This window comes from Pelobates fuscus, chromosome 2, assembly GCF_036172605.1.
Source record: "Pelobates fuscus isolate aPelFus1 chromosome 2, aPelFus1.pri, whole genome shotgun sequence".
NCBI classification, from domain to species: Eukaryota; Metazoa; Chordata; class Amphibia; order Anura; family Pelobatidae; genus Pelobates; species Pelobates fuscus.
In genome coordinates, this window is record NC_086318.1 from 156,665,867 (window position 1) to 156,685,090 (window position 19,224).

Sequence of the window (19,224 nt, forward strand, 5' to 3'; positions counted from 1 at the left end):
GATACATTTACCCACTAATTGCAAAGTGTCTCTATACAAACTCCTATCATATATAGAAATATACATGAGTCTTGCATAATACAGAATGCACAAAAGCAGTGTCCATCAAAATGCATGAACACAACCCTTGGGATGGTGGGCTGAACTGTTATGAATAATATGGGTTTTCTATGAATAAAATATAAATACTCATTAACTGTTTGTCTGTTTTATTCTTCCCACATTTGTCCTTGATAACCCCCCACCTAGCCACACAACTCCCATATATTGCAGCTAGCTTCATTATTTAATTATTAATTGTTATTTTATATTTCATCATTAAATGATGATAAATTAGGAGGCAGTAAATATTATGTATAATGCCATAACATTTTTTATATATTCCCCTTTCAGAATTATTTATGGCCAAGCCTAATTTAAGTGTTTAGTGTTTAGCTCTTCCTGATTGGTGTAAAGTCAAATGATTCCATTGGTTCCTCTGTCACTATGTAAACCCATTGCAACTGTTTAACTGATAAACCAGGCACATACATTGCAATCATGTACCTAATACAGTGGCATGATGCCATACGCAGGATTTTTGAAAACAAATCCAAACACCTCTTACACCAAAGCTCACCCTCTGCCTCTCATTTTGAAATCATACATTTTGTGTTTGTTGCTGCACACCATTTTCTCATTCACATTAATGTGAAGCACATACAAAAGAGTGAATTCTTCCAATCACTTGCTCAAGTGGTCCTCATAAAGGCACTCAGCCATTTCCCGGAGGAGGAGGTTTTGATCATAAGATGAGACTTAACCCCTTAAGGACACATGACGTGTGTGACACGTCATGATTCCCTTTTATTCCAGAAGTTTGGTCCTTAAGGGGTTAAAGCCCAAGGATCTGAGAATTGGTACAAACAGGGTGTATTTTTTCTTCTTTGTTTTTTTCAAAGGCATTACCTATGTAATGCTTTTTATGTCACAGTTTAAAGATTCTAAATTTCCAAGTAAAGATGGGACCCATGCAACGTACCTGTAGAAACAGAGAACAGCTGTAGTTAAGCTGTTAGGGTCAAGAACTGAGTAAGCCTCACTCCTTTCTTAAATATTTGAGGATATCACTCAAATCCTGCAACATGATGCATTCTGTTCCCCCCACCTTGTCCTTAAATCATGGCTCTTGGCACACTGTAAGTTCTTACGCTCCTATACTTAGCAGAGGAAACGTATTACTCTTAGCCAAGCGTCCCTCCATTACACTCATCCATCCATCCAATAGAGGCAGCATGGTGCAGTTTTTAGATTACTGTGTTATGCCTCAGCAACAGACTTTAATCCAGCAGTCCTACAGTCACAATAAAATAATTCACAATGTTCACAATACACAGGTTAAAAGCTCTGGGTTCTGACTCACATGGGGTCTGTATTGTTCACAAGTTCAGACACTTGCTGCAAATACTCCTTCCCATACACCACAACAGGCTCAGTGTCATTCAATTCCAGTGGAGAAAGTGCAAAACCCAAATAATCCATCCAGTCAAATGCAGGGGACAGAATCTGCCAAGAAAGGGTAAGAAAAGAGAATATAGTCATATTATGTTTTACACATCTCTATTAATTTTGCATACAAGCTGATCTATGAAAATATGACCAGCCAGAGTAATGTCAAATAGCTTCCATATGACTGAACTGCCACTTGTTTTGTGCTTTTTAAACCAATCCTCATTTAATAAAAAAATGGGTTATGTGTTCCCAGGGGTCTCCCTCTGAAAGACCGGCATAAAAATCACTGACTCAGAGACTGCTTTGTTACTAAATCTGTATATTACACCGATGAGTTAACCCTAGAATGTAGGCCTCCATGTGATGAGCTAAACACTCATTATGTAAATGGCAAGAATAGAATTGGTATCTTATACATAGGGAAACACAATATGCATAACATACCTGCTAAATGTAGATGATGATGAGTTATTATTAGGTAATATAGCACAGTTAATGCTAAATGAGTCTCTGTAGTGATAGAGATAAGATCATCCTTCTCTACGGTCCTTTGTTAAGGGTATCTGCTTACTAGAGGACAGTGAGTGTGCATCTATGTTTATAATGATGAAGTTAGCAATAATCAGCAGCAGCTCAGCTGTAAAGACCCCTTCCCCATAGAATTTGAAGTGGCCTAGTTATGTGTAGCAGAATTCACTCCATAATGGTAGGCATTATTTATAGCACTAATGGCAAACCTCTCCAAGCCCTATTGCTAATTCTTTGCAGAATTCAAGATATAGACTAGAAAGTGCCCAGACCCCATTTCTGGTAATCACTTCCTCATTTAAGTCCCTCAATAATTTTGGGTTTTCCCCTGTCATCATTTAAGATGATCCTTTTCATTTGGTGAGGAAGAACACTTGGATCTCAGGAACTATAGTGGGGTTGTACGCATATGTGGACAATGTAATATTATTAGTCTCTCCGGATATAGGAGAAATCCATTGCAATACCTGTCCATGCATTGGTCGCAGACTCAGAAAGGCTAGAAACTTGTTTTAAATTAGACAAAATGCTCCACCAAGTGTGTAGGGATTCAGATTACAGACAATTCTAAAACCATTTTTGAGATCAACTATACTCTGCTATTTACATCAATTAGAAAAGACCTAGAGAATTCGGGAGGAAAGCCAATATTGTGAATAGGGAGAATTCACCGTGTTAAAATTAATATTCTACCAAGGTTTCTATTCTTCTTCCAGGTTATACCAATATATCTAACCAAACGGGACTTAGAGGGAACACAGAGAGCTATTAATTCCTTTATATCGGAGGAACTAACAACACAGAATAGCAAGAAACATGGGGAGGGCACTGGGATTCCCTCACCTCTTAATTTACTACTTCACTGCACAGTTAGCACAGATATGCAGCATGCCCCATCAGATGATGGGTTGATCTGGAATCCTTTTAACCGGGTTATGACCTGCCCATGTTTTATATGAGGTTAGAAAAACCCCAGAAGGCCCTTCTCTGTACAGAATGTCCAGCCATTCTTACTTCCCTTACTATCTGGGATAAAATTGGACAGAGATTTAATTTAACCTCTAGCCTGTTGCCTCTGACCCAGGACCTAAGAAACAGAGATCCCCCCACCCCTCCCATGGATGTGCCACAGAGATTTTAAGAACGCGTAGGAGGCAGGTATTCAAAAGATATATGCATCTATCAATGTGATTTCATACCAGGAACTACAAAGAACATACATCCTAAATAGTCAAGATCATTTCAGATATATTCAAATAATGGATTTGGCACAAAAAGAGGAAGTCAAAAAAGCGGCAAATTCACAAATAATTTTCTATGAAAGTATGTGCATTCAGAGAACTTACTAAAGGGGCCTCATCTCTATAATATACCGTGCTATCTTCTCCAGATCTTCAAATTGGGGATCATTACATTATATATAGATGAGTTAGAATGGGACTTAGGGAAGCTGTTAGAGGGCGACTCCTGGGAGCATATATGAGAGGCAGCCAGGGTGGATCCATATGCGTCATCTCATAGGAGCAGATGTGCAAGCTCCGATTTTGATGGAATACAACCACAGTCCAGCTTCATCATATGGGCAGAGTACATTCCGACACTTGCTGGAAAGTGTGTTGCCAGCGAGATATGTATCTCCACACAACGTAGACGTTCCTGGTGGTGGTATCCTTCTGGAGAGAGGTGAGGGACTTATTGGCAGAGGTATCTCAGAGACCCTTTAAACTAGTTCCCTGATTATTTCTATTGTCAAAACATATAGAGCCATTCACAAAAAGAGCCTAGAAGCTCTTCAATTGGATAACATTAGCTGCAAGAAGAGCCCTTGCCACTGCCTGGTTGGAAACAACAGTTTCATCTATGGGATGAAAAAAAATACTTAATAGACCACTTGACCACATTATTATATAACACTGTTCCTTCTTTTGAAAATGTTTGGATGCCTTGCAAGAGTACACCATGTCTTCTGGATAGGGCGCACCTTTTCACCACTAGACCATTATCGCAGTGGGTACCCCCCCATCCGTACCCTTTCTTTCCACCTCTACTCCTGCTTTAATTTATTAATTTTGTGTTATGAACTATGGAAGATGCATATGCTGTTTCCATTGTGTAAAGGCTGTGATTATGTATTGTCTTCTATGGCACATATAAAAAATAAAGTGTACATATCATCTTCATTCACACATACATGTCTCTCTCTTCCATATCATCTAATCCTCTCACTATCAACTCCCATGTTTATTTCATATTCCCCCCATTTCTGTTATCACGTCCATTTCACCATCCATCTTATTTATTGCTCGATCTCCATCTATTATTATGCCATGTATACCATGTGGCTCTGCGGTTAATGCTGAGGAAGGCCATTATCTCCCTCTATTATATCTGTGGACCTTGAAGTCACCTTCATGTTGCTCTTTTTAATCTTTTTTTCCCAAACTGTCAGCATCCTGAATTACATCAAATCTGCAAAACTACCACCTATAAGTAAAGAGTTACTCCAAGATATGTGTCAGACGCGCTTCTTTAGATAGACACTCTCTCTCTCTACCTCTTATATTTATATAAGTTTTCCAAGCAAAACTACCAGAATAAAGTGCAATTAGTAAACCCATTATGACCCCAAGCCCCTTAGAATGAAAAGACTAATGGAAGAACGTTCACAATCTCATACTGTTTTACAGGCATAATACCTTTACAGTAAGTTCAAAGGCAACTGCAGATGAATGTACAGTAACAGACAATACTGCTATACATCTATTGAAGCAAGAACGGTTATTCAGCTATGTGGTGAAATCTTTATAGAAAGCCATGTTCACAGACCACCTCATGAGGAATGCTATAAAAAAAACACAGTAAGACACTTATTCCTAAATGACAAATCAGCTGATGCCTCGATCACCTTGGTTAAATATAGATGCCCTATCTGTCTCTTGTATTGATTGACAATGGCCTTTAACAAAGATGTTTCGGTTCACACTGCATGCGTTTCTGAAAGGAGACCACAGCAAAGTCTACAAATGCTCTCACAAATGCATTCAGTAATGTATAATGTATCTGTCGAACATAGCATGCCCACACTGGCCTGAAAGAAAAAGGCCCCATCTTGGTGTTGATCAGGACACGAAAAGGAATCTATAATAAAGTAATGAATTTTGTATTTGGTATCTCGTATCTGAAGTAGCACCGTGACACGCAAATTCATGATAATGCTAAAGCTATTCAAAGTGGATCTACTGCAACCATCCCCCCTAAATACTTTATATTATATAAGAGAATATGTACATTTTGTAAGATATTATCACTAATATAATGCAATCTATCTTGATTTGCGTAGTTATACAGACAGATAATAAGATATAAACTGATCGTCAGAATCAATTTTTTTCAAAACTGAAATCATAGTTGCCTGACATCACACATCATATCCTATAAAGGAGATGGTGGATCTTTCAAGCCATCTCTTCTTCCATACTTTGTACCTGTCTGCCATACCTACAGTTAGATTAAAGAGCAACTGCCACCCCCAGAGAAGTGCAGCATTTTCCTAGGGCATGGAGTTAATTATTCTGCTTATACTACAGTTACCACACCTCAAAACATTGTTTAGATCATAGGTCGTCAACCTGGTCCCTACCGCCCACTAGTGGGCGTTTCAGGATTCCAGGTGGGCGGTAGGGATTTCCAGGTTGATAGTGCGGGCGGGCGGGTGCGAGCCAGCGGTACCCGTGCGACTGGATACCGCTGTGACCATTTGCGGCTCCGGCCCGCGCAGTAAACCGCCGGGCTGCCTTCCAAAGTGTCCATCGGGTGGCCCATGCTGTCAGGGCCACCCGATGGATGCGGATTGTAAGGGGGCCCGGTCAGCGCTGGGCGCTTTAACAGCGTGACCGGGCCCCCTGTGATGACATCACAGAGCTGGGAGGAAGTGATTCCCCGGTCACTCCTCCCAGCTAAAACTGAGAGCCGTGCGGGAGGAAGCAGAGGGAGTCAGAGTGGGAACTCTGACTCCCATCCACCTGAGCCACCACTGGACCCCAGGAAAAGTCACCCTCCTGCACCTTAAAGGTAGGAAACAGGAGGGTGACTTAAATATAATGTGTGTGTTTGTTTGTGTGTGTGTGTCTTTGTAGGTATGTCTTGTGTGTGTGTGTTTTTGTATGTCTTGTGTGTGTGTGTGTCTGTATGTGTCTTTGTATGTATGTCTTGTGTGTATGTGTCTGTCTGTATATATATATGTGTGTGTGTGTGTGTGTGTGTCTGTCTGTATGTATGTGTGTCTTGTCTTTGTATGTATGTGTCATTGTATGTGTGTCTTGTGTGTCTGCATGTGTGTGTGTCTATGTATGTCTTATGTGTGTGTCTGCATGTGTGTGTGCATGTCTGTGTGTGTCTGTTTGTATGTGTGCCTGCCTGTTTGTATGTGTGTATGTGTGCCTGTCTGTGTCTTTGTGTGTCTTTATGTGTGTCTTGTATGTGTGTATGTATGTGTCTTGTGTGTCTGTATGTGTGTATGTGTGCCTGTCTGTGTGTCTGCGTGTGTGTCTTGTATGTGTGTGTGTGTGTCGTATGTGTGTCTGTATGTATGTGTGTGTGTGTGTCGTATGTGTGTCTGTATGTATGTGTGTCTTGTGTGTGTGTGTCTTGTATGTGTGCCTGTCTGTATGTGTGCTCAGCCTTCCTACTGGGCATTGCTATAAGGAAGGTTAAAAAATAGAAAAAAGGGGAAAAAAGGTGGGGAGGGGAATTGAGGAGGGAGAGGAGATGAGCTGACGCACAAATGAGAAATCATATTATGCGCAAACAGAGAAGTCGTCTGAATATCACTGAAAGAGACCTTCGTTTGTTCCTTATGAAAATCGAACCAGATATCAAATATTTAGTCTCGCAGCATCAACCTCAAGGATCTCATTAATCACTAGTAAAGGTAAATTCAATTTACTTTATTGTTTTCTCATTAAACTTTATAAAGTTAAAAACCTTATAAACCTGCATTAAGTAGAAATAAAAAGATAAATGTACATACATTAATTTTTTTTAAAACACCCTCCTTTCTAAAAAATATTCCGCATTTGCGCGAAAACTGGTGGGCGGTAAGGAAATTTTTCAACCAAAAAGATGCATTAGTGGGCGGTAGGTAAAAAAAGGTTGACTACCACTGGTTTAGATTATGTATTTCAAGACGTTTGTCAAGTTTTTGTCATTAAAACGCTCTTGTATGTAGGACTAATTTCTTACACAACTGTAATGCGGTCAACACCTGTCTGGAACTACTTTAGCCGTGCGTCTCCCTGAAAATAATGCACACCTTAGAGCGTTCGTCAACCAATCAGATTGAAGCATTCAATGGCCCTGTAGTATAAGATGAAGTAACTTGCATGTTCTGCCTGGTGTTGCCCAGCAAAGTATGTAAATTAAAAGGAATTAAGCTAATACATTTTAAATGTTAAAATCATTTAAGCACAACCAATAGCTATCTTATATGTTACAAGTGACTGCTTCCTTTTACTATAAAGAATTATTCATAGATTAGGGACAATAGTGATATATCACTTGATGGCTGTGGATATTGTTGCTGAGAAATGTTATTATATGGTTTTTGATGAGAAGGAAATGTGGTCACTGAGAAAGAGAATCATATCTTATGAGGTGGATTTTTCAGAAATAGGGGGTTAAACTTTTGATGTGCTTTTTACCCAAAATATATATCTACAATTGATAAGCCATTTAAAAAAAAATAAGTTAAACAAAACTATCTACAGTGATAAATTTTTGCTAAGAGTAAACATAATGCCGGAGGCGTAGCTGCATATTTTCCTAAAGTGAACCATGTAAACAAGCCCTAAATCAATAACACAAAGATACAATATACGTATAAACTTAATGGAAGCGAATAAGGGATAACAACACACGAAAAGGACTTGGGAATTGTTATAGACAACAAACTATCCAACAATGTGCAATGTCAATCAGCAGTGGCCAAGGCCAGTAGGGTATTGTCATGCATGAAAAAGGGCATTCATTCTCGGGATGAGAATATAATTTTGCCTCTTTATAAATCACTGGTACAACCACATATTGAATATGCTGTGCAATTTTGGGCACCTGTTTTAAAGAAGGATATTATGGCACGAGAAAAGGTGCAGAGGCGGGCTACAAAATTAATAAAAGGAATGGAACATATCAGCTATGAAGAAAAGTTAACAAATTTAAACCTCTTTAGTTTAGAAAAACGTCGCCTGAGAGGGAATATGATAACATTATACAAATATATTTGGGGCCAATACAAACCATTGTGTGGAAATCTATTCACAAACCGGACTTTACATAGGACATGAGGTCATGCGTTTAGACTGGAAGAAAGAAGATTTTTTCTAAGACAAGGGAAAGGTTTTTTTTTACTGTAAGAACAATCATGACAGGTCTATAGTCGCCATTTGGGCAGTCGGAATCCAGGACAAACCACCCCCATAACCTAACCCAATAATACACAGACACTAAGTAGTATGGGGAAATTTGTCCACAGCTTTATTAACCAATAATTATAATAATAATAATAATAATGATAATAATAATAATAATAATATCGATAATAAATTAACAGGTAAACATGGGTCATTGCCCCCCATACTCCGCCCCCTCGCATCCTGTTCCTTCGGCTACCATACAAAAGGCAATGACCCCCATATAATAACACATATACATAATTATAACATACACCAACTTTATATCAAAGTGCCAACCACCATTAACCACGGCAGGGGTATACCCGGATACCCCTGCCAACCACCATTAACCACGGCAGGGGTATACCCGGATACCCCTGCCCCACCAGGTTCTGAGCCACCTCCAGGACTCGAAACCTCTCAACCACCGATGACCACAATCTGTTTATTCCACCTCACGTTCATCCAGGGGAGCCTATTTCCTCTCCTTCAGCTCCCCGTCCCGCCGCTGTGAAAGAAACGGGTTAAATAAACACAAAACAAACAAAGGGAGGGTGGGTGGGACAAACTCGACCAGGTAGGAAGTTAGAATGACTCACCTAAAATGGCTGCTCATTTAAATAGCCAATCCCACTTACCCATAATTCCAACCCACGCTTACTTCCTCCTAAGCCCGCCTCCTAACCCCTGTCAAGGCCTTTTTCCGCTTAGCTGCGCTCTAGCTACATGGGGCTACATGACAGGTCTATAGTCGCCATTTGGGCAGTCGGAATCCAGGACAAACCACCCCCATAACCTAACCCAATAATACACAGACACTAAGTAGTATGGGGAAATTTGTCCACAGCTTTATTAACCAATAATTATAATAATAATAATAATAATGATAATAATAATAATAATAATATCGATAATAAATTAACAGGTAAACATGGGTCATTGCCCCCCATACTCCGCCCCCTCGCATCCTGTTCCTTCGGCTACCATACAAAAGGCAATGACCCCCATATAATAACACATATACATAATTATAACATACACCAACTTTATATCAAAGTGCCAACCACCATTAACCACGGCAGGGGTATACCCGGATACCCCTGCCAACCACCATTAACCACGGCAGGGGTATACCCGGATACCCCTGCCCCACCAGGTTCTGAGCCACCTCCAGGACTCGAAACCTCTCAACCACCGATGACCACAATCTGTTTATTCCACCTCACGTTCATCCAGGGGAGCCTATTTCCTCTCCTTCAGCTCCCCGTCCCGCCACAAGCTCAGACCTTGACCCCTTAAGCTGTCTGAGCTCCGCCACCCCGAAGAAACAGGGCCATCCTTATACCATCCTGCCAACCCAAGTTGAGCAGGTCCAAACCCACATCCGAGAGGTGAACACCATCCGAGCGGTAGTATCCTGGCAACCCTTCCTCCAACTCCAGGTGCCGTACCACTACACCCCCTACTTTCCGCACAAAGCTTGCCATCAAGCCATTCACCTTCTTCCTGCACCTCTCCATAGCCCCCGGGTCCCGAGCGTGCCGCCACCGGCGCCGCGGGACAATCTCAGACCAGACCAACATTACCCCCGGAAGCAGGCCCCTCAACTTATTAATGTCCTGCTTCATCCACTTCACCAGCCGGCGCTGCGGCGTAAGGCCCAGGTCATTTCCCCCCACATGTAATACCAGCACGTCTGGCGTGTACCCTGCTGCCAGCATCCCAAACAGTTTCCCACAAACATCCCCCCAGCAAAAACCCCGATACCCGAACCAACGAACTGCCAACTGGCCTCTCGGAAAACCCAGCTGCTGGCCTTGCGCTCGAGCTGCGGCCCTCCTCTCGGCCCAGAAGACAAATGAATGGCCCACGATCCATGCCACACGCCCTGGGGGGAGAAAACAAATGATGAGGGAAGTCCAACAGAGACCCCTACCCCATCCCCAACCAACACAGCGAAACATCCCAACATAGCCATTAACCCCTCATATCATAACACAACACCTTTTGAATTTGATAGTTATTTTTTTTTTTTTTTTTTTTTTTTGAATTACAAAACAGTCCCATGCCATTAATCCAATAGACCCAACCGGACATAGGAGCGGAATCTTACCGACTCCCACCTCCCGATCCTCTTCACCACCTCGTCCCCCAATCCCAACCGTGCGGCCTCCGTGGCCGCCCCAATACGGAACGAGTGCGTCCCAAATCGTGCAGCTTGAAGCCCCAACCTGCCCAAGCCCAACCGAAAAACTTTCGTGAACTGGAACCGAGAAAGGGACGATCCGTCGGCATGTACCAATAAGGAGCCCCCTACCGCTGGCCTCCGCGCCAGATACTCCACCGTAGCAGCCACCGGGCACAAAGCCGAGCCCGGCAAGGCCCCCAGTGTCACGTCCCGGCCCACGCCGCGGACGTCCGTTTTGGACCTGCCAAGGTGCACCACCACCTTCCTATCCAAGATACGGACCCCCGAAAATTGCAGGCCCCCCTGCGCCATTTTACTAGCACTCACCAATTCCCCTACTCGGAATGCCCCAAAAAACGCCAAGACAAACGCTACTTTGAACAGTAAAGCCTCAAACCCATCAAAACAAACCTCAGGCAATATACCCACCAAATCCCCCAGCAGCCGCACCGACACCGGGCGCCTGGTATCCGGCGCCCTGCGCCCCTTGCGATAACCCTTCAGGGCTTGCCTGATGACGAAGGTCTTGGTAAAGTCCTCCTTCCCATGCCACGAAACCAAAACGCCATCGCCGCCATGGATCTGTCCACCACGGCAGGGGACGGCCCTTTTGTCAGCAATTGACAGGTGTACCACAAAAAAGCGTCCCGCAGGGCCTCCCCGCTGTCCATGGCCAACCCTTCCAGTGACCGTTCCCACAAGCCCCAAACCTTACTGTACGAGGCCCAAGTGGCCGGTGCCAGAGAAGCCTTCACGAGTCCTCCAAGCAGGACGCCCCCAGCTGCCAAATCTCGTCCGGGCAAGCCAGCCCTTCCTTCGATGCCCCCGGCGCCGCCAGCCAGAAACGGGACCACTGAAAACGAGATAGAGCATCAGCCACCTCATTCAAATAGCCGGGAACATGGCGCGCGCGAAAAACAACATTTCGGGACATACACAGCAATACCAGTCGCCTAAGCAGCTGAACCACCGGCTTTGATGCCGCCGACTGGCGATTCACCGCGTGAACCACCGCCATGTTATCCGAGAAAAATACCACTTTCCGATCACGCAGCCTGTCACCCCATAACGCTACTGCAACGACCAACGGGAACAACTCCAAGAAAGCCAAGTTGCGCATAAGAGGGCTCGAACCCCAAGAGTCCGGCCACCGCTCCGCACACCAGGAGCCCCCGAAATATGCCCCAAAGCCTATACTGCCCGAAGCATCCGTAAAAAGCTCCAGCTCGGCCGACGACTGGCCCTCCTGCCGGAACAACACCGTCCCATTAAAATCCCGCAAGAAGGCATCCCAGATGCCCAAGTCCGCTCGCATGGCCGCCGACACCCGTACGAAATGGTGCGGGGATCTAACCCCCGCGGTAGCGGCCGACAAGCTGCGACTAAACACCCTTCCCATCGGGATGACCCGACACGCAAAATTGAGCAACCCAATCAAAGACTGTAGCTGCACCAGAGTCACCTTGCGTGCCCCAGCAACGGCAGCCACCGCCCCCCGAAGCCTTGCCAGCTTATCTTGGGGCAGCCGACATTCTCCCCTCCCAGAGTCAATCTCCAGACCTAGAAAACTCAGACACGTGGTCGGGCCCTCGGTCTTATCCGCCGCCAGCGGAACCCCGAATTGGCCCGCCACCCACTCAACCATCCGCAGCAGGCGCAGGCAATCCAGGGAACCGGCCGGTCCCACACACAGAAAATCATCTAGATAATGTACAATAAGACGACTCCCCGCTTCCACCCGTATCACCCATTCGAGAAAAGTGCTGAATTTCTCAAAATAGGAGCACGAAATGGAACAGCCCATGGGCAGACACAAGTCCACGAAGTAGGCCCCTTCAAAGAAACACCCCAGCAGGTGATGACAGTCCCGGTGGACCGGTAGCAGCCGGAACGCGGCCTCGATGTCCACCTTAGCCATCAGGGCCCCATGCCCGGCCCGCCGGACCAAATCGACCGCCCGGTCGAAAGATGCATATGACACCGAGCACAATTCCTTATGAATACCGTCATTCACCGACTCCCCTTTCGGGTATGAGAGATGGTGAATGAGTCTAAATTTACCCGGCTCCTTCTTGGGGACCACCCCAAGTGGGGAAACCCGCAGGCCCTCCAGCGGAGGCACTACAAATGGGCCTGCCATGCGGCCCAGTCCGACTTCTTTGCCCAGCTTTTCCCTAACCACATCCGGGAAGTCCGCCACAGACTTCAGGTTGCGCAGCCTCCCTTGACCCCCTCGTCGCTCCTGAAACGGAATAAAGAACCCCACCGCAAACCCCGCCAGGAGCACCGCAGCGTCCGCCCTGTTACCGTAGCGGCCTAGCCACGGCTCCATCGCGCTTAGCTTCACTGGGGTTAGGCCCAGGGGAAGCGGATGCACCCCCTCCCCCCGGCGCGACAGCCGCGCCGGCGCCTCCGGACTTACCCTTCTTAAAGCAGCGGTTGAGCCCATGAGCTCCCCCGCAGCCGGAGCACTCATGCTTGAAACGACAGGAGGCTCCCCATTTGCATTGGCCCTCGTTATAGAGCCAGCATAAGCCCTTTTGTAAGGTGGCCGACGAGGCGGACTGCCCCCTGGCGCCGGCCGAGCTCTGAAAGGGCTGCGCTTTTTGCGCCATCATTAGCTTCATCCAGAGCGGCAGGTCCATTTGGTCCCACCGCATACCCGGGTTAGCCGCCAGCCGCTGCCGAAACTGCTCGTCGTACCTCCACCATGCCAACCCCCCGTAAGTCCGGTACGCCTCCCAAATGCCATCCAAATAGCAGAACAAAGACGAGCACAACCCCGGCGATTTCTCGCCGAGCACGCTAGCCAGCACACAAAAGGCCCGCAACCAATTACCGAAGGACTTCGGTATCTTGCGGTACCGCTTCCTCTTCTCCTCCTCCTCTTTTTTCTCATCCTTCTTATCCTCCTCCTTGAGGTCAATGAAGTCCTCTAACGGGAGGAGGGAGAAAATCTCACAGAACTCGCCCTTCCAAATCTTATCCTTCACGTCCTGTTTCAAATGGACCCCCAGTGGGCCCGCAAAAGATACGTACGCGTGCTGCCTAGCCGCGTCGGGGATACCCCCGGACAACTCAGCCCTTTCGCTCCCAACCTCCCCTACGTCCTGCGGCACCACCAAATCCCCGCCCGAACTAGGCCCCGCGGAATCCCGGATCCGAGAACCTGAAGTCACTGCACCCGGAGCCCACACCTGACCAACGCCGCTAGTGTCACCCCCCGCCCCCAATGAGTGGAGTAGTGCCTGAAGTGTGGTAACTAGTGCGCTAGAGTGTAGTGACCCACTGGACTCACCGGCCAAGCCCCCCGACACCGGAGCGGTGGGGGCTGCAGTACAGATCGCCTGACGTCCGGGAAGAGGAACTTCCGCCGCCATCTCGCCGACCGGGGAGCCCACCCGGTGCCCAGCCTGTGAGGAAGCAGAACGGCTCCGAAATCTAGGACAAGGAGAAGAAGTCCTGGGTAGGGGGTAACGAACATCAACTCCCCTCCCGTCCCGACCCCGGGAGCGCCTGCTCTGCACCGAAGCCTCCCGCTGACTTCTACCACCACGTGGCACCCGGGAACCCCTGGGGCTACGACTCCTCCCGTCTCTACCAGCAAGCCGCCCCTGCTGTCCATACCGAGGGGCTGCCGCACCTTCCCCTGCTGAGCTATCCGAGGGGGAGCAGTGCCGACCCGACCGCCCCCGAGCATCCCGGGACCCCAGAGGTCTAACGGGCGAGGGACTGTCACTACTACTCCTGGAACCCGGGCCCCCCCTGCGCCCCTCCACTACGGAAAGACCCGACTCCCGGCCTACCCTACGCCCTTGCCTAGCTACCTCCGAAACCCCCTCCCCCACCCCCTTACCTCTGACCCCTTGCTTGCCAGACCCCGATGGCCCCGAACTACCCACCACCCCTACGGGAGACCCTCTGTCTGACCTGGCCCCCTCCCGGGAACCCCTACCACCCGTAGAACTTACTCCTTTAGAGCCACATTTTCTCTTCGGGGCCCCAGGGCCCTCCCCCTTTCCCACTAAGGCCTGTGTACCCCCAACCGGCTTACTCCCGCCCCCCCCAGTGGCAGAGCTCCCCCGAACAACCTTCCCGCCAAGAGGGCCCCGACCTGAGCCCTCTGCACTTGCCTGATGCCTGCCATGCGGTCTCCCGGATCCAGCCTCCACATCGTCTCCGCTGTCCGAAGGGGGGGAAGCCCTCCTGGGCCTCCCCTCCGTGGGTCTCGAAGCACCAGGGGGCCGCCCGGCCGTCTCCGACCTGCTAGCAGCCGCGCCCCCGTCCACGATATCCCTTTGCCGCCTAGTGCACATCCGAGGCTCTGTCCGCACACGGGGAGGCAAGGCCTCGACCACGCGGCTCCCGGGCCTGCTGCCGGTCGTAACTGGAACTCCACTGCTACCGGGTACCACTTCACCGGGCCCCGCGCCCGGGCTTAGCCTCCTCGGGGGCCTCCGGGCCCGGACCGGTCTCCCGCCATCGCCGTCCCGATCCGCCGCCTCCGCCAGGGCAGGGCCAAGCTGTGCCCGTAGCCAGTCCACACCTTGATGCCGTGCTGCCGACCTGATCCCCTCCAGCAAACGCTCCACGTCGTCCATTGTTCCTGCAGAGGAGACAAAAGAAATCCGACCAAGCAAAGTCCGCGCACACCGAGGCGAACACAAACTCGACCAGGTAGGAAGTTAGAATGACTCACCTAAAATGGCTGCTCATTTAAATAGCCAATCCCACTTACCCATAATTCCAACCCACGCTTACTTCCTCCTAAGCCCGCCTCCTAACCCCTGTCAAGGCCTTTTTCCGCTTAGCTGCGCTCTAGCTACATGGGGCTACAGGATGTGGAATTCTCTGCCTGAAGAAGTGGTTTTTATCAGAGTCCGTACAGATGTTCAAACAGCAACTAGATGCACACTTGCAAAAACATAATATTCAAGGATATAATTTTTCAATGTAGGGTAATAACTGCTTCATCCAAAGATAAATCTGACTGCCATTCTGGGGTCAGGAAGGAATATTTTTCCTAGTTTGTTGCAAAATTGGAAGTGCTTCAAACTGTTTTTTTTTCTGCCTTCTTTTGGATCAACAGCAAATACAAATGTGAGGAAGGCTGAACTTGATGGACGCAAGTCTCTTTTCAGCTATGTAACTATGTAACAACAATATAGTGGTTGGCAAACATCATAAAATTTGGGTTCAAAGAAGGGTTATCAGCCACTCCTGTGCAACACACGTTTGAGTTCCGTGTGGGATGGTGACTTTCTCCCACAATATCCACAAGGCACGTTGCAGTTTTGAGGTGTGTCATTTGTGTATTAGTTATTGCAAAAGACCAGAATGACCATCTACACTTTTCTGCAAGTGTAATATATTTGGGGATACGCACCGTCTTTGTGAATAGATAATAGATGTGGTGGAGCCTGCTCCGACCACACTAAAAACTGGTGCAGGATTCTATACCATTTCCCCCTTAAAAGAGCTACCTCACACCTTACCTCTACCTCTCTATGTCCCTGCACCCTCCAGACAGCGGAGCACCCTTTTTCCACTTTGGGTAACGATTCATGTTAACGGGGAGGGATCTAATTGCACTCATGGACATACATGCCGACCATCTGGGACTCTCATTCGGCAGAGGTCTGGCCACTTCACTGTACAAATTCTACCCTGCACCATTCCTAATCCAAGTCACCCAGGAGAGCAGTATTTGCAGGGAAGGGAGATGAGGTGGATGACTAACGAAAACCACAGGAAAGTAGGGGGAGCCTCCCATCCACAGAGCGATCCCTGTTTTGTGACTGGCATTTACTCAAAGAACGATGCACCGGATTGGAGGTTTGCTGTGTCCTGATGGAACTTTACTCAATGATTACTCGGGTGGTATACCTCTAATCTTAGTGTTTTTTGGAAAGTTGTTTCATTGAAGCTAGCTCTGTCTGGCATGTATACCTTGTCAGTGGTTCTTGTGGGGAACATTGGGTTTTGGGGACAACATTTCATGGTGTCTGGGAATCTGGTAGTTAATTAAATTACCCCATGCTTGATCAAGTTATGTCCCAAACACCGAGGCACCGGGGTGTGATTGCATTGTTTCTGTTGATGACCCTTTCTTGATATAAATATGTGTGCTTTGTGACAATAAACGTTATTGTTTTACCCCTTTGGTAAGTGTTTGTGGACAGGCAATAGTCACTTGTTCTCAGTGTCAGAGGAAAGTTGCAGAGGTACTCAGTCGAAGTACAGGAGCTCTGTCACATTTGGTGGCAGAGGTGGAATGGCTTCCTAGATACTGTGGGAACATCCAAAACACCACCAGGACACCTGCACAACTTCTGGAAGTCAGGGGGAGTGATAGAGTGAGCACCAATACAGCGTCCTTATAAGGAGAGGAATTCCAAAGGAGAGTGTCAGAGGATTGGATTTCTTTGGAGCCAATCCATTAGCTGAGGTGGTGCAACTGATCTGGGAGGAGGTTAGCATGATTTTCTCCAGCTTCTGCTCTACAGAAGGAAAGGTCTCCTGAGCTATATTCACTGCAGTCTGGTCCTAAGTGCCGTATAGCTACTAGGAAGCTGACTTGGTGAATGTATGGGAGGTCCATCACAATAGGTAAGCGGTGTCTTGTGAGAGGGGAGTAGTGGTATAGAAAAGGGGGAAGTGCTGGAGAGGGTGGGTGGTCAGAGGAGTGGAGGTAAAGTTGGAAAGGAGTCGCTGCCACCGAGCTGGGGGTTGGGGGAGGACGACGCCAACATGCCTTAAGTACCCAATCTACCCTCTTCCTCATAGTCACGCCGGCCGCTACAGTAATGTTCTTACTGTTAAAGGGCGCACTGCCCACATTAAAGATGGCACCGGCGTGCAAGTGACATCACGTTATCGACGCACACGCACTTTTTGGGGTCAAAGGCCATGTACTAACCAATCACAGCACTGAGAGGCATATTTAAACCCTGTAATGCCTTTTCTTAGTGCCCTGTCGTGGTTTCCACTTGTTGGCTGTCAGAGAGCGCTTTCTTGGTATATTTTTCTGGTTATTGACTTGGCTATTGTTTTTGACTTTCCCTTCTTCTGGTGTCCTCACCCTTAGCTAGTTATTCGTATTGTCTCATTCTGTTAAGTCCGGCCATTCTAAGGTCCGGTATAAATGGTTTGTGTTAATATAGTTCTGTGTGTTGAGTCACACAGTAATCGTGACAGTATGTACCCCTCTGCCTGCATCACCTCCAACATCTGGCTTCCCCATGCAATATAATTTGATTGGTGTGGTGTTCTAGTTAAATAAGATTTTAAATGATTATTCCTACAGAGTTACACACACAGAGGATATCCCTTCCCATTCCCCTCAAACCAGTGTCTCTCCTAGGTCTTGTTCCCACAACTCTGCTATTTAAGGTTGCCTGCTCATTTGAGTGAGTCTAGAGGTGTATATCAATCTGGGAGATCAGTCCTCTTTGCGGGGTTTCCTGTGTGCATTGTTATGGTTCATACATGGTGGTAATGCCCGGTGCCTCAAGTATGGGGCCATAGGAGAAGGGGAGGAGGCCAGTGAGAATTTTACAGAAGACGCATCCCATTTTCAGAGGGAGTTTAAAATTGATGGACAGTTAGTGTGTAGAATTGGTCTTTGATCCCTCAGCACCCACATGTAGAATTGGGGGAGATATGACCCCATTAGTAATGATTCTAGGTTGACCCACCTTCTCTGATCTGGGTGTGAGTGCCATGTACCCATTGGGCCAGCTGAGCTGGGCTGAGATTTAATAGAGGTGGGAAGGTGTGACAATTCAGTCCTCTGGCCTTTCATGATCAATATATGACTCCATGGGATACTCTGTATTGTTTATTCTGCCATATGATGCTGCCTCTGTCTATCTGGATGCTGGCTAGATCTTTTCTAGTGACAGGTTTTGACAAAGACTGAAATATGAACAGTATTTTGGGTAGAAGAGTAATTTTTATTACATGATCACAACCTATCCAAGGGATAGGCTTGTCCACCTATTTGTCTAAATCCCTAAGTAGAGAGCAGAGCAGGTGTGTAGTTCCATTTGTATGTATAGTGTGTTGGGTCTAGCCTGAATGATTCCATGCTAAAGTGGATGGGGTAGGTCGACCTAATTAGTGCTCTGTCTGTGGCTGAGAGATTGAGTGGCTTGAGTAGAGAACTTGGATGATGCATGGTGGGAAGCAGGTTGGTTATAGTGAGCAGGAGGTCATCTGCATAGTCGGAAACAGTAAAGGAATTCCCAGCTATTGTTACACCAGTAATTCCAGGATGGTTACAAATAGATAGAGTGGCTCCAATAATGACGACAGGGGACACCCCTGTCTGGTGCCATTTCAATGACAAATGGTCTGGGTGTTGAACCCAAAATTATTGTTTTTGCTTGGATATTGCTGTATAGGGCATAGATACCATCACCTACATTTCCGGGACACCCCATTGAGCAGCTCATAGAAGAATGGCCATTTGGTCCTATCAAATTATTCCACTTCCAAAGAATGGACTATGGAAGGCACCAGACTACACCAAATGCCAAATCAGGTCTATATTTCTGCGTGTGTTTT

At 47.0% G+C, this 19,224-nt stretch overlaps 1 protein-coding gene across 1 annotated transcript in view; it reads right to left on the minus strand.

Annotated features, from left to right (window-relative positions):
* The window catches only part of ECE2 (endothelin converting enzyme 2), an 87,337-nt gene that overhangs the window by 13,254 nt on the left and 54,859 nt on the right, over positions 1-19,224 (minus strand). Inside the window, exon 9 of the mRNA XM_063442884.1 lies at positions 1,403-1,545. Coding sequence (XP_063298954.1) covers positions 1,403-1,545 — 143 coding nt within the window. The remainder of the gene's footprint in view (positions 1-1,402; positions 1,546-19,224) is intronic.